The 14150-nt window shown below is 42.6% G+C and overlaps 1 protein-coding gene across 5 annotated transcripts in view; it reads right to left on the bottom strand.

Annotated features, from left to right (window-relative positions):
• DLGAP1 (DLG associated protein 1) overlaps positions 1 to 11249 on the bottom strand; it is a 299101-nt gene extending 287852 nt beyond the window's left edge. For 2 of the 5 annotated variants that reach the window (XM_018039625.1, XM_018039624.1), the window contains exon 1: positions 10225 to 11249. In XM_018039625.1, the coding sequence (XP_017895114.1) occupies positions 10225 to 11181 (957 nt within the window). In that variant the 5' untranslated portion in view covers positions 11182 to 11249. Of the gene's footprint in view, positions 1 to 5654; positions 5796 to 6113; positions 6445 to 10224 lie in introns of those variants that run through there. The other 3 variants (XM_018039629.1, XM_018039627.1, XM_018039626.1) reach the window with 2 other exon arrangements.

A 14150-nucleotide genomic window follows, 5' to 3' on the forward strand; every position in this document is an offset into this window, starting at 1 on the left:
AAACTTGCCCTGTGGACTAACCAAAGCTGCCTGTAGTGAGGCAGCAGGGTCTTGACAGACTTAAGATCTGAAAACAAAAGTAGGTTTTGTTTAAACATACACGAAAGCTTGAGGAGATAGAACAACAGAAAAACTGTGTTCTATCAGCAAACATGAAGCCACGGGGAAACCTGACTGACAGAAGCTGAGCTGTCAAAAGATGTACCCTTTGCGATCTTTTCATCTGCAAACAAAAGCTTTATGTGTTTAGCTGGCATTTGGGGCAGGAAGCCTTAAATCTACCCAGTGATGGGCTTGTCATCCGACTTTGGGAAACTGCTTTTCTTTCCCACAGAATCAGATATGTTCATGCTAACCTTGTTTAATGAAAGTTCAGTCAAGCAACATGTAAAAGAAAAAGTGGTACATGAAACAGGTGAAGAAGCAGTGAAGGGCGTTAACAGCTGAGGATTTGAAAACTCAAAACATTTCACACTGTATTTTTTACTTTTTCTTCAAATCTGAAATATTTTTCTACGACCTCAGCAAACATGAAAGTCATCATTATGCCCATTTTGCAGATCTAAAAATGGAGGTACTAAGCAGAGGGAGCCCAGAGTCCTGTGGGAAGTCCGTGGCAACATTCAAGTCAATGTTTTCATTTGTTAGACTCTACTGCCCCCTTCAGTAAATACAAAGATAAATCTAGTCTGCTAGTTCTAGAGCATCAGGTAAAAGGGTGATTCTTAGATGGATCTCTGCCCTGGATTCTTCCCAGATTTACAGAATCAGAATCTCTTGGATTGATGCCACAAATCCTCATTTTATAGACATCCTCAAGGTGATACTTGTGCACACAAACTTAAGGAATAGTTGCCCTAAATATTCAATGACAGAGTAAGTGGCCACACGTGTATATGACTCTGCACACTCAGGCAAATGTGGCATCATTGTGCTACCGTTTACCTATATGGATGCCACTAGGTAATGCTCCACACAGCACTTCCAGCTTCAGAGCTAGATCTTCTTCCCATTGGCTCACTTTTGACTACCGAAAGCAATGACCAAGAGATCAACCTGTAGCCTTTGATGGCTCCTATGCAGTATTTCTTTGACATTTTCTAGAGTTACTCTGATTTAATATACTTGGCCCCATTGTCCAATATATTCTCTACTATGTATCACATATCAGACACACACACACGCATTACTTTGGAACATATAGTTTCAGCTATGCTTACGATCCTTGTTCTAGGAAAGTGAGGTGAGAGGTAAGAGGACTGGCCGCCAAGACGGTGGGAGATGCCAGAGAGAAGTGTGTTGCCCTTACAACCCAGTCCCCGGGCTCTGAGTGTAATGCTGTTCCCTTTGTGCTCTGTTGGTGCAGAATTTCCTCCTAATAAAACCATCAGGATGCAGGAGAGATGGACAGGGGTAACAGGAAGAAAAATACCCATTTCTTTTATTTGGACATTAAAAATCCTACCCTGCCATGTGTAACCACAGAGTTACAGACTGCAGGTAATCAATTAGTTAAAGAAACAGCCATGCTTCAAATCTAACTTTCAGATTAGGTCTTTGCCCCTTTGTGCCTTGACCTCACTGCCTTAAATGGATGCAGTAAGAAAGGATAAGGTGGCCCCTGAAATGCGCCTTAAAGGTTTACACAGATGTGAAAGACTTACTGGGCAGCAGCAGGGCAGTGAGTCTGCTAGGCTCAGCCTGCTGCTCATGAAGTGACTAATATGTGTTAGTCAAGGCATCTTCTTAGGGTTTATTTTCCCCACTTTCAGAAGGAGTGGGTTGGACTAAGTAATTGCAAATAATTCTTCCATAAGGGGATTATTAGGTGAGAAATAGGGAGGTAGAAAGATGCTATGCCCACCTTCCAGGGAGGATTTTGTGAACGAGAAGGAATACCAGATGGCCTTCCAGTGAGATTTGGGAATGCTATTGTAAAACTGTCATTTGTCTGAAAAATAAATTAAAAAAATCTTCTTGGGTCGCTCATTACACACCTTCATATTTTAGAGACCTGGAGAGTAAAATCAGGGAGGAGTTAGACAATCCTGAAAGTATGTAATTAACAGTGGATAAAAAACATGAGAGGAACAGAAGTCATTTCCTTTCATTGTTATTGGATGACTCTCTGTATGAAAGGTATTTATCATTATCCCAGGGAAGCAGGACACCTCGGACTTGTTTATACTGCTGGTCTGAGATTTTTACTCCCTGTAAAAGGGAGGTAAGGAGTTTTCTAGTGGGATGCATGAAAAGTTTGTTTCCCCACTTTAAAGTCATTCTGCTTTTGTGAACATGGTACATACATTTGAAACAGATCTTATGCCATGAATCAGAGATGGAAGAAAGCATATGCAGGAAGTTTCCAAATTCTGGGAAAACAAAGAGTATAAGCTTCAGTGGACAGAGAAGAGTGACTTTAAGGTACATAAAAGAAAAGATATGCTTATCTAGAAAACTCATTTTGTGAATGTAATTAGAAGTCACTTTATTTTAGGAATGGAAACAAGGCTGGGCATTTTGCTAAATATCAACAAATAGTAAAAAAAAAAAAAACCCTCAATTTAAAAAAGATAGTTGTATATATTCTTAAATGTAAAAGATCAGCGCATCAGAAGAGGTCTTTCCTTGGTCACGTGAGTGTTCTCCAAGAAATCAAAGTGTTAAAAAACAGTATAAATGAGAAATTGGCCATGGTCAATGAAGGAGTGAGCTGATGAGTGTCTCCTTACACTCTGATCCCTCCTTTTCCTTTGCTAATTGTTTAAAAGTAATTCGCTATTTTTCTTTTATTGGAGTATGGTTGCCTCACAATGTGTCTTAGTTTCTGGTGTACAGCAAAGTGAACCAGCTATGTGTATACCTATATCCTCTCTGTTTTGGATTTCCTTCCCATTGAGATCACCACGAGTTCTCTGTGCTATACAGTAGGTTTTCATCGTTGTTCAGTCCCTAAGTCATGTCTGACTCTTTGTGACCCCATGGACTGCAGCACGCCAGGCTTCCTGTCCTTCAGTTTCTCCTGGAGTTTGCTAAAACTCACGTCCATTGACTGGGCGATGCCATCCAGTGGGTGATGCTGGGCAATGCTCAACACCACTAATTATTAGAGAAATGCTACAATGAAGAATCACCTCACACAGGTCAGAATGGCCATCATCAGAAAGCTACAAACAATAAATGTCACAGAGAGTGTGGAGAAAAGGGAACCCTCTTACACTGTGGGAGAGTAAACAGTAATTAGCTCTTTGTCTTTACCTTTTAGCTGCAAACTGGACTCGGTTGAAGGAGAATAAATCATTTACTGAAAAAAATTAAAGCACTCCCTTACCATGGTTTTGGTCTAAGAGTTTATTAATATGCACTTATAAAAACAGAGTAACATGATTTTTCCTAGGTCCTAACGTGTTCCAAATGGCAATTAACAGGAACACAGCCTGCAGGTGGGGGAGGAGGCAAGATGGTTTGAGAAGCAGATAAATGAACCCTTGATGTGAAGTCTGACATGCATGTTATTTTTATCCAACAGGAGAAGTTACGGGTTCAAAATTTCAAATGAGTAATATAATCACAGTAAGGTCATATAACTTCTAGTGCATCACAGTAATAGTAACCTGATTTGACCTGAAAAGGCCAAGTTTTATTTCTCTATGAAGCTATCCTGGCAAGTGACAGAAAAAAAAAATCTGACTGTTCAGAGGTATTATAGTTTGAACCACATGAAGTTTCTGATTTCAACTGTTTAGAACAATAAAGCTGGAATTTCTCCATGGTTCAGCTCACATCAATGAGCACAGTAATCTACAACATAGAGGTGGTTGTTTTTTGAGCCTAAAACCAAAGTGGCAAAAAATCCTAATCTAGTCACCGAGTCAAAGCCAGCCTGGCAATACTGCATATATGTTTAGGGGGCCTTTGTAATACCTCAGGGGCTTCCCTGGCACCTCAGTGGTAAAGAATCCTCCTGTCAACTCAGGAGACCTGGGTTCAATCCCTGGGTTGGGAAAATCCCCTGGAGAAGGAAGTGGCAACCCACTCCAGTATTCTTGCCTGGGAAAACCCATGGAAAGAGGAGCCTGGGGGGCTACAGTCCATGGGGTCACAAAAGAGTCAGACACAACTAAATGACGACACAACAAAATAACACCTCAAGCAAAAAAAAAAAAAAAAGATGTGTTCTGCAATTCGTAAGTCATTGTTTGTGTTAGGTTGTGTAAAGGCATGATCTCAAATGGACCAGAGATTATGGCTGAGTCTTTCTTACTGAATGGTAAATGTTTACCCTGGCTCCTGAATTTAATTTGCAACTGATCAAACTGTGCTCTAAGGAGAAGGGAGAAGGAGGAGATAAATCCCCTGGCCACTAAGAAATCCAGGCTAGTTGTTGTCTTTTACCCTGTTAACCAATGCTAGACCTTCCATGAATAGACTGGATTCTGAGGGATGTGAAAGCCTGTGTGGGGAGACCTTTGACTGTGGCTAAGGACTTTTGGTGCTGCTGAAAATGTCTTTAGAATAATGGAAATTGCAGACCAAGAATAGTAAAGTTTAACAACTTTCAAGAAGGATTTCTGTTTCTTTTGATCTTTCTTTTACCACCACTGACTCTGAACCTCTGCCTTCTCACAGTGTTTTGTCAATTGTCCACACCCCCACCCCCAATACTGAGATGTGGGCAACATCGAGAATTATAGAGAATCAGAGAAACAACTACCACTGATTCTACGTGCAAAGTTCAGATCAGGCAGAAGTAACCTCATTCTTCTATTACATCAAGAAACAGGGATATCTCTACTAAGACCAGGGAAAAATAGGGAGAAGACTGTACAAGCCAAATAGGAAATACATTCAAGAATCTTGAACCACCCCCCGCCCCTTTTTTTGCTGGATTATTGAGGTAATTTAAATTGAAAATAAAGAAAATCATCAATCTGGTTCATTTTTTTTAAGGCAGCAAGGAAACATTGCAGTAACCAAAGTCACTAGTAGAATTGCTCAGCACAGTGACACATTTCATGTAAAGTAGTTTTTAAAAACTGACTTCACATAATTTAAATTGTTTTAAAACAAGAGGAAGGAAAACCTCAGAGGGGAAAGGAAACCCCACTGGGCAGAGACTGATAGAATCTTGAACAGCATTTTGAAAAATAGTTGTACCTGCATTGAAAAAAATAGTCCTGGGTTCATGTCTGTTATGAATGACTCTTCAGTGATCTTTTGTGGAGTCTTATTTAACCAACAGGGAAAAAAGTCACAAGAAAATCCACAAAACCCCCAACCATCCAGAAATTTTAATTTTGCAAAGGAACAGTTAAGCATTCACCATTCTTGTCAAAGAAAACCACAGATCACATTTCAACCACTAGACACACAATATCCTCTTATGGCACCTGGCACCTGCGATCATCTGTCAATTAAAGGTTTTATGAAGCCTCCTGGAGACACAGATGTGTGGGTATCTGATGTCTCTACCTGCTTTCTTACCATCTGTACACACATCCGTACTTAGCCCTTTCAGTTGGACTAGCTATTGTTTAGAGAACAAATAAAATAACAACAGAAACTACTCCCCACCACCAAAAAAAGAAAAAAGCCACTTAAACCAACCACACACTATCACCAAATACATAGCAATAAAAGAGTTGTACTCAAACCTGGTCAATCCTTCCATTTCTTGAAACTTGCACACAAACTGAAGAAACCCACTCAGCCTTAAAAAGGTCGATCATCTTGCTCTCCTAAAATTTCATCTCTGAGCGTGCTGGCTTTCTTGTCTGTCTCGTGTGCCTTCTCTCCCCCCCTCTCTCTCCCCCTGTGTCTCTCTCTCTCTACTTTTACCGGAGAGCGTTTTGTTTCCTTTTTCCTGTTTCTGCTGCTGGATGAATGCAAAAATACACAATCTGAAGGGTTTTTTTTTTTTTTTTAGGCTAATAGTTGGAAATCTAAAATCTTGCTCTCCTGAATAGCTTATTATGCCAGTCATTCAACATGCAACGTTTTACATAAAGAGGCATTTACAGAATCAAGAATTCTGTTTTCTTAAAGCAAAAACAAATCAACAACCAAAACTCCCTCTATGCCTCTGACCCCCTTCCTTAACGATTAGCACTTACCCTGAGATGTGCCATAAATGCTCTATTCCAAATGTACAAAAGCCAACCACATCTCAACTGAGAATTAAACAGTTTTAATGTCTTCAGATCCATGTCCCTGCTCCAAATTCTGATACAGACAGTCACTGGCAGCCGTACAATAGTTCTAAACAGCAGACATCTGATTCTTGACATTTAAAAATAACAATATTGGGGGAAAAAAGGGAGTCTTTTTTAAATCAACCACAGACAGCTTGTGAGGCAGCACATCTAAGCAACTGACTATATTAACTGGAACTTGCAATAATTTCAAGCTACAGTATTTTCTTTCTAAGTCAATGCCAGACGGAGGCTAGACACCTACAGACCTCTCATTTTCTATATAATCATGGCAATGACCGAAGTTAAATAATTTCTAAGTGATAATTCAATATAGAGAGAAATAGAACTTTTTAGTATTTAGAATTCTATTATTGGTGAATATTAACTTGTGTTCAGTCTGGAATCAAATTAGGAACATTTCAGCCATTCATCTGAGATGGTTCACATTTCATGGACATGCATTTTTAACCATGTGCAAACAGAGGAGGGCAGGTGAATGCATACCTTTGCTGCAGAATAGAACAAATATTAAAATGAGAAAAATGCATTTGCTTCTATTTCTGAAGCACTTTATAGACTCAGACAGATCTGCACTCAAGTCTTAGCTGTCTCAATTACTACCCATGAGTTCCTGAAGACAGAATTTCATCTTTTGTGCCTCAGTTTTGTCATCCATAAAACTGGAGTAAATAGCAATATTAATACTAATTTTACAAAGATATTTTGGGTACTAAATGGATACTCTATGATTTCTGGTACATAACAGGCAGAGGGTATACGCTGCTTCTACCCTCTGTGTTATATTTGGTCTGGGCAGGGATCAGCCATGATTAATGGAGAAATCCAGGTTTGAAGGTAAATGAATCAGGTTAGACCCTCCATGTTGCCACGTACTAGCTGTGTGTCCTTGGGCAAGTGACTTAATCTAATTTACTAAATCACAGTTCCTTTAACTGTAAAATACTTCACAGAGTTTCAGAGAGCAAATTAGGTATCATTGGAAAAGCATCTACTTCAAGCATTTAATAAATGGTAGCTCCAGGCCTGTACAACTCTTGAAAACGGCTCTAATTAGTGCCTTGCATTTGTAACTAAGGCGTCTGAAGATGTGGACTGAGATCCCAGGCCTTCTCAACCAAGTGCCTCACTTTATAGTAGAAGAAAGAGACTTTGGAGAGCTGAAATGATGGTTCTAAGCTGTATCACTAGTTAGTGATCACCAACTAGTTAGTGGCCAACAGGGACTAAAACATAAACCCTCTTATTTAAAGTTCCATGCTTTGTCTGCTAAACTTTCTGACACTGAAATCAAACACATCTGTACATCCAGTTTCAATATTAGTTGGTAATTGGGTCTTTCCTGGTGGCTCAGAGGATCTGCCTGCAATGCAGGAGGATCCTGTTCCATCCCTGGGTCGGGAAGATCCCCTGCAGAAGGAAATGGCAACTCCAGTATTCTTGTCTGGAGAATCCCATGGACAGAGGAGCCTGGTGGGCTACAGTTCGTGGGGTCTCAAAGAGTCAGACATGACTGAGGAACTACCACTTTTACTTTTTCACAAAGCAATACGACTAGAAAACAAACCCCTCTATGTTCCCAATTTTGCTTCTAAGAATGAGTTTACAAGTGAAATTATTCTATGGGAGCTGACAGGTGCTGGCTAAACCTATCTTCCTAAGAGGAGCTTCTGCAGGACATAGATTCTCCTTTCCCTGTAAAGCAAGAAGAGAGCTAGAGAGGATTCCAGTTCTTAGGAGTGTCTCATTTCCTCCTCCCCCATGTGAATGTCCAGCTTCTTCCTTTTCTTTAGAGGAACTCATCTCAGCATACTGGTTGGAGAGTACACTGCATTTACTATGTCCCCACACTGATATATAAAAAAATTTTTTTTTTCAGTTTGAAAGTCTTGTGCAGAATGCTGTGCTGGCTCAGTCATGTCTACTTCTTTGCTACCCCACAGACTGTAGCCCACTAGGCTCCAATGTCCACGGGATTTCCCAAGCAAGAATACTGGAGCGGGTTGCCATTTCCTTCTCCAGGGAATCTTACTGATCCAGGGATTGAACCCACATCTCCTGCATTGGCAGGTGAATTCTTTCTGCTGAGCCACCAGGGAAATGCTTTAATTTGATATTTCTTATCTGATCTTATCACTACTGATTATGGTTCAATTTTTTTAAATTAAATTTATTTTGTTTTTGCCACTAGTCACAGAACCTTCATAGACAAAAATGTCTCCTCTTCTAGGTTTTCTGTCTCATTACACATCCTTTCTTCAAGACAGATACCATATCAAAATATTTTATTCTCAGTAGTGGATGAGATTTATGTGGTTAAAGAATTTCTAAGGCTTTCAGTTGTAATATTTATAATGGTCTTTTCTATGAACTAAGAGTCTTGAGTTCTGGTCTTACCCCTGCCATATAGTAACAGTGTGACTTATAAGGCCTTTACCTTTCTTTGAGTCTAGCTTTTTATATTCTAAATGAAGAGGTTTGGTTAGATGATCTCTTTAGCTTTAAACTTCTGTTAGTGATTCTTGATAACTTAATTAACACATGTAACAACCTTTTAGGGCTTCCCAGGTTGGTGCAGTGGTAAAGAATATGCCTACCAAACATGGGTTTGATCCTTGGGTTGGGAAGATCCCTGGAGTAGGAAATGGCAACTCATTCCAGTATTCTTGCCTGGAAAGTGCCATGAAGAGAGGAGCCCAGTGGGCTCCAGTCCATGGGGTCGCAGAGAGTTGGCACGACTGAGCAACTGAGGACAACCTTATAGTAAATTAAATGATGCCACCTTCAGTAGGAAATATTGTGTTGTTCGTGAAAACTATCCACACAATGGTGGCCTCTTCTGAAGTCTGGGGATGGGTCTGGCACTGTCCCTACCCAGTGACTGCCAGTCTGGAATATTTTCAGAACTTGGTAGCAGCATTCCCAAGGGAGTCAGCTCTGTCAGAAGAGATCCAAAGAGAGCAAAAAAGATGAATGTCTTGGTGGAAGACTTCTCCTCGCATTTATTCTTAAGAGTGGAAATGATTATGTCTTGATTTTATATTCCGGTAAAACCTTTTTTAAAACAGACAAGGCTAGGAAGGGAGGGCTAGGAAGAGAAAACATATACTTTGAAAAGGAAAAATGTGAGGATCCCTCTTATGAAACGTTGTGTCTCAGTAAAAATGACGATTCTAAAGGGAGGCAGTAGGGAAGAAAGAGACTCTTCCCCTGATATTTTTATCCAGGTGAAATCTGGTTTCAGTGGATTGGAGGGCAGTAGGAAAAATTGGAGTCTGCAGAAGGGGAGGAGCAGCCTTGGGTCTGTGTGTGTGGGATTTACATACTGACACTAATTGTATTTTATTGTGCAGATGCTTCCCCTTCTTTTCCTCCTCTTCTCTGTTGTCCTGAGTCTCTGCAGCTGTACTTGTCAGGTCCCCAAACTGGCTCCATCTCCACCTCCTCAGGGTGCAGGGCATCACCCCAACTCCCTGTGTTCTGGGGGATGAGGACTTAAGTGGGGGTGTGATTAGCTTCGTAGTGGTGTGAAAATTGCAATGGTGAAGATGTTAATCAATTTTTCCAAACTAACAGCTTGGGGCAGAATCTTAAATAATAATAACAAAAAACCCTGAATAGAACTAATTAAACTCTTTCAAGAATTCCAAAGATCATTGTTGACTTTTGTAAAAAAGGTGGCTTTTTAACAACTTTTGTGTAAACTCCCGTTTTCTCCCCTCCTTATCCTACAATCCCTCAGACAAAAGAGGAGCACAAAACATTAATAACTCCTTGCCTTTTTGTAGGCGTGCTTTTCAAAGCACTTTTATATCCAGTATCTCAAGATAACTGGATGCGGTTGCTAGCAGGCCTGTTTCCTGACAGAAGCCCTCAGCCCCCAAAATGCTGAATAATTTGCTCAGGTTCACGCAGAGAATTCATAGTAGAGCCAAGACTAGGCCCCAGGAGAAAATACCATGCAATCAGCTGGTGCAACTTCTAAGCACCCATCCCTCCATATAAATGGTACCTGAAGGTACTGGCAGGAACGTTCTTGTTGACACGACTCTGACTTCACCATGGCCTGGTCCATGTTGACCGAGGCTTTCTGGTAAACCTCTCGGGCTCGACTCACGGTCAGCGTGGAGGACCAGGCACTCTTCTTGAGCAGCGGTGCGTCTAGGGTGACGGGCAGGTTGGCACAGGTGGAGCACTTGACGTCGTTGTTACTCCGGGAGGCCTTCACCGCCTGCTCGCTGATGGTGTTGTAGGCCTCCATAAAGTACTGCGAGGCCGAGCGGTCGGGGCACCTGCCCATGGTCATCACACCCGAGGGGGAGTGGTAGATGCACATGTCGCCGTCGAGGTTGTCGTCAGAACTCCACCAGCCGGGGGACGTGTTGTTGCGCGGCTTGGGCTCCGGGCGCCGCTCCTTGCTTTTGCTGCGCTTGCCGTACCTCACGGTCTGCGTCTCGTCCGGGCTGGCCTTGCCTCCGTTGACGCTGCCCTTGGACGGTCCCTCCAGGGAGTGCGATTTGGTGAAGAGCTTCTGGACCGAGTGGACCAGGTGGCGGATGCGGCCGGGGCTGTCACTGCGGTGCTCCACGGCCGTGCGCTTGTACTGCAAAGTGTGGTAGCCATCCCGGCTGAGAGGTAGCTGCCTCTCAAACTGGTCCAGGAGGTTGGCGGGGATGCGGTTGGCCTTGGTGGCCAGGGTGCGGGGCACCAGGGCACACTCGTCCTTCAGCTCCTGCTGCGAGGTGTAGTGCCGCCGCGGGAAGGTGCTGCTGGCCAGCGGGTCGCTGAAAGGGCCCACACACTCGGCCTGGAAGGAGGTCCGCTGAGTGTAGTAGGGGTGGTCGGCCGGGTGGTGCTCCACCGGGCTCAGCAGGTATGGCTTGCGGTCCGCGTGGTGCGACAGCGAGTCACAGGCTGAATCGCAGGTGACTCCGTGGTGATGGCTGCGGCTGCCCGATAACCCTTTCATCGCTGACGGGGCAAAGCCACGGGGGTCATGGACACCCGGGGGTGCGGTTCCAGACCCGTCTCCTGCAAGGACCTGCGGGAATGAAGGAGAGGGGGACAGTGGTTAACCCTTCCCTTGGTAAATAGATAGTGCTCTTTCCCCGTGCATCTGCTACTGAGTGGGTTTTCTGGCAGAAGAACTCATGAAAAGTCAAAGTATAGTCCCTCAGTCCTGTTGGATTCTTTGCAACCCTATGGACTGTAGCCGGCCAGGCTCCTCTGTCCATGGGATTTCCGGGGCAAGAATACTGGAGTGGGTTGCCATTTCCTCTTCCAGGGAATCTTCCTGCCCCAAGGATTGAACCTGTGTCTTCTGCATTGCAGGCAGATTCTTTACCACCTGAGCCTCATTGACTCTCCCTAAAAGGAGCTTTAATGCACTGATGGAAAAGCCCTATTACCTCTATATCTTGGCAAAGACCCACCCCCCACCCCCAATCACATAGGAGAGACAGGGTGAAAGCTAGTTAACCCAGAAAAGAAACTATAAAAATGTTAAATTATTTTAAATGATTCAGGAGAAAAACTCCCCTTCCCTCCAGGATTCTAATAACTGTGTGTTTCCCCTGCTGCTCTGGGTTTATTCTTAACCGTATGTTAGTCATCAGGCCAGCAGACTGCAAGGGCTCAGTTTCTCTGGGAGGCTTCTGCTGGTCCCCCTTACAGACAGAATTAGTTCTGTGCTTGCAGAGCATTGCTGTATACTCTCCAAATCCTCTGGAATGCTTTGTCCCCTGTTTTCCCCACTAGCTCAAGCTACCTGAGGGTAGCTTACTTCTTAGACACCTGTACAGCTCCCTACCTCATACCAGGGGCTTCCCTGGTGGCTCAGTGGTAAAGAATCCACCTGCAATGAAGGAGACCCGGGTTCAGCCCCTGGGTTGGGAAGATCCCCTGGAGAAGGGAAAGGCTACCCACTCCAATATTCTTGCCTGGAGAATTCCATGGCTAGAGGAGCCTGTCGGGCTCCAGTCCATGGTGTCTCACACAGCTGAGCAAATAACACTTTTACTTTCACTTCACCTCATACCAGTTGGGCCATATAGACACACAAGCACTCCATATATGTGAGCGGAAAACATAAATAAAACAGGCTACTGGCACCTTGTAACTTTAGGATATATTTCTGTATCTTCTTTCACATACTTTCCCGTTAGAATGCCATGGTGACAATTACAGCAATCCCCGCTTTCCCACGGTAATTAGAGTTGGAAAAACTAATGGTAGGGCAAAGACATCAGAGCTGTAGAGAAAACCTGTCCATGTATTTCTGTCATCAGAGAATTTAAGTTTCTTGTCTACAAACTGAGAGCAGATGAAGAACAAATGAGCTTGAATCAGCTCATTTGACTATCAGGACACCTCCTTTTGCTGGTTTAAGAGTTTATGGTAAATATTTACAAGCTATGGCAAGATGGACAAAGGAAAGACTCTTGAAACATTCCTGAGGAAACACGAAGGGCCTGAACCCAAGGGTCGGGTGTGCCTGGGAGAGAAATAACTCCTACAGAGGCAGCTGAGCGAAACGCAGTCATCCCAAGCCCTCCCCTTCCTTCAAGACCAGAAGCTGCTGTTCTTCTGGGCAGAGTACTTCCTTTGGACTCTAGTAGAGTGAGTTCATCAGTAGCTGAATGCATTCCTCCTGACAGTCTTGTTTGTTTGTTTGTTTTTAATAAAGCTTTCTACAATACAAAAATTATCATATGGAGAGTTGTCCAGAAAAGCCAATGTGACTTTCCAAAAAATCACAAATGTAATTTTAGATAGACAGGGAGAGATAATTGGTTTAATTGTAAAAAAAAAAAATCCTATAAAACAAAACAGAACACTCATGTACAGCTTAATGAAGAAAAACATGGAGTCTTGAGGGATCAGGACTTGTCAGTTCCGTGGGATATGCTGTATGTGGGAGCCCAACTGCTGAAAATCTCTAACCGTGCTTTATGAAGCTCCTTTCCTCCTCCTAGTCTCTGGATTAATTTAAGGAAGTTGATGAGAGGTTTTAATCACTGGAGTCGTTCGAAATTGGTCAGTCTATCAAATTAGGAGCTTCTTGTAGATAGAGGTTATGTTTTATGCATTCAGTGGCCAGCAGAGTGCTTGGCTGATGGTGGGAACTCAGTGAAGTGTTACTGAGAAATAATGCATCAGTGAAAAATTTCCCAGGGTAGTTCGTCCTGTGGCTTAAGTCACATCTATTCTGTTTGAAAAGGAAACAGCCAAGGAAGGAAGGCAGGCACCATCTTATGGGCATTTTAGAGACCAGTGGTTTTCCAGGTGAGGCAGGAGGCATGTGGGTGAACGTTTCTTATGCTGCTTGTTTGTTTGCCTTCAAATTCTGCCTCTCCATGTCCCATCAGTGAATATCTCACCTCTTAAAATTCTCCCTGCTTTGAGGTTAAAATCTAGGAGTTTACCTGGTCTGCTGGCTACAGAATGTCTAGACAGAAGACAATCTGTTTAAAGAAGAGAAAGCAAATGACACCTGAAGAGACAAAAAGGGAAAGAAAGATTGGTTCAGGAAGAGCCTGTAAATCAAAATTTGCCCACTGAGGAGCTAATATAGGGGAAATTTTAACATAAAATACCTAGGGACTACTTTGTACAAAGTTATGATCCCAAGATTAGGCTGCGGCAAGGAGGGATACAGAAGATTAAATACACATTTTTAGCAAAACTGTGGCACAAACGAATTTAGGTTGAAAAATCCACTTCATGAGGAAGTTTCTCTATATAAAACAGGTCTCATCGAAGACATTTTTGTCTTTTAAATATAGACTTAAAAATAAAAGACAAAAATAGGAAGCCGGTTGGGTTATGGTCACATAATAAATCTTATGATTCCACATAATATAACTCAATATATGAAATAATATGAAATAATGCTTCAATCTTTCCTTCTGAAGCAGCTGGGTCTTGGTGGATATTTTT

Source organism: Capra hircus, chromosome 24 (genome assembly GCF_001704415.2).
Source record: "Capra hircus breed San Clemente chromosome 24, ASM170441v1, whole genome shotgun sequence".
Classification (NCBI taxonomy): Eukaryota; Metazoa; Chordata; class Mammalia; order Artiodactyla; family Bovidae; genus Capra; species Capra hircus.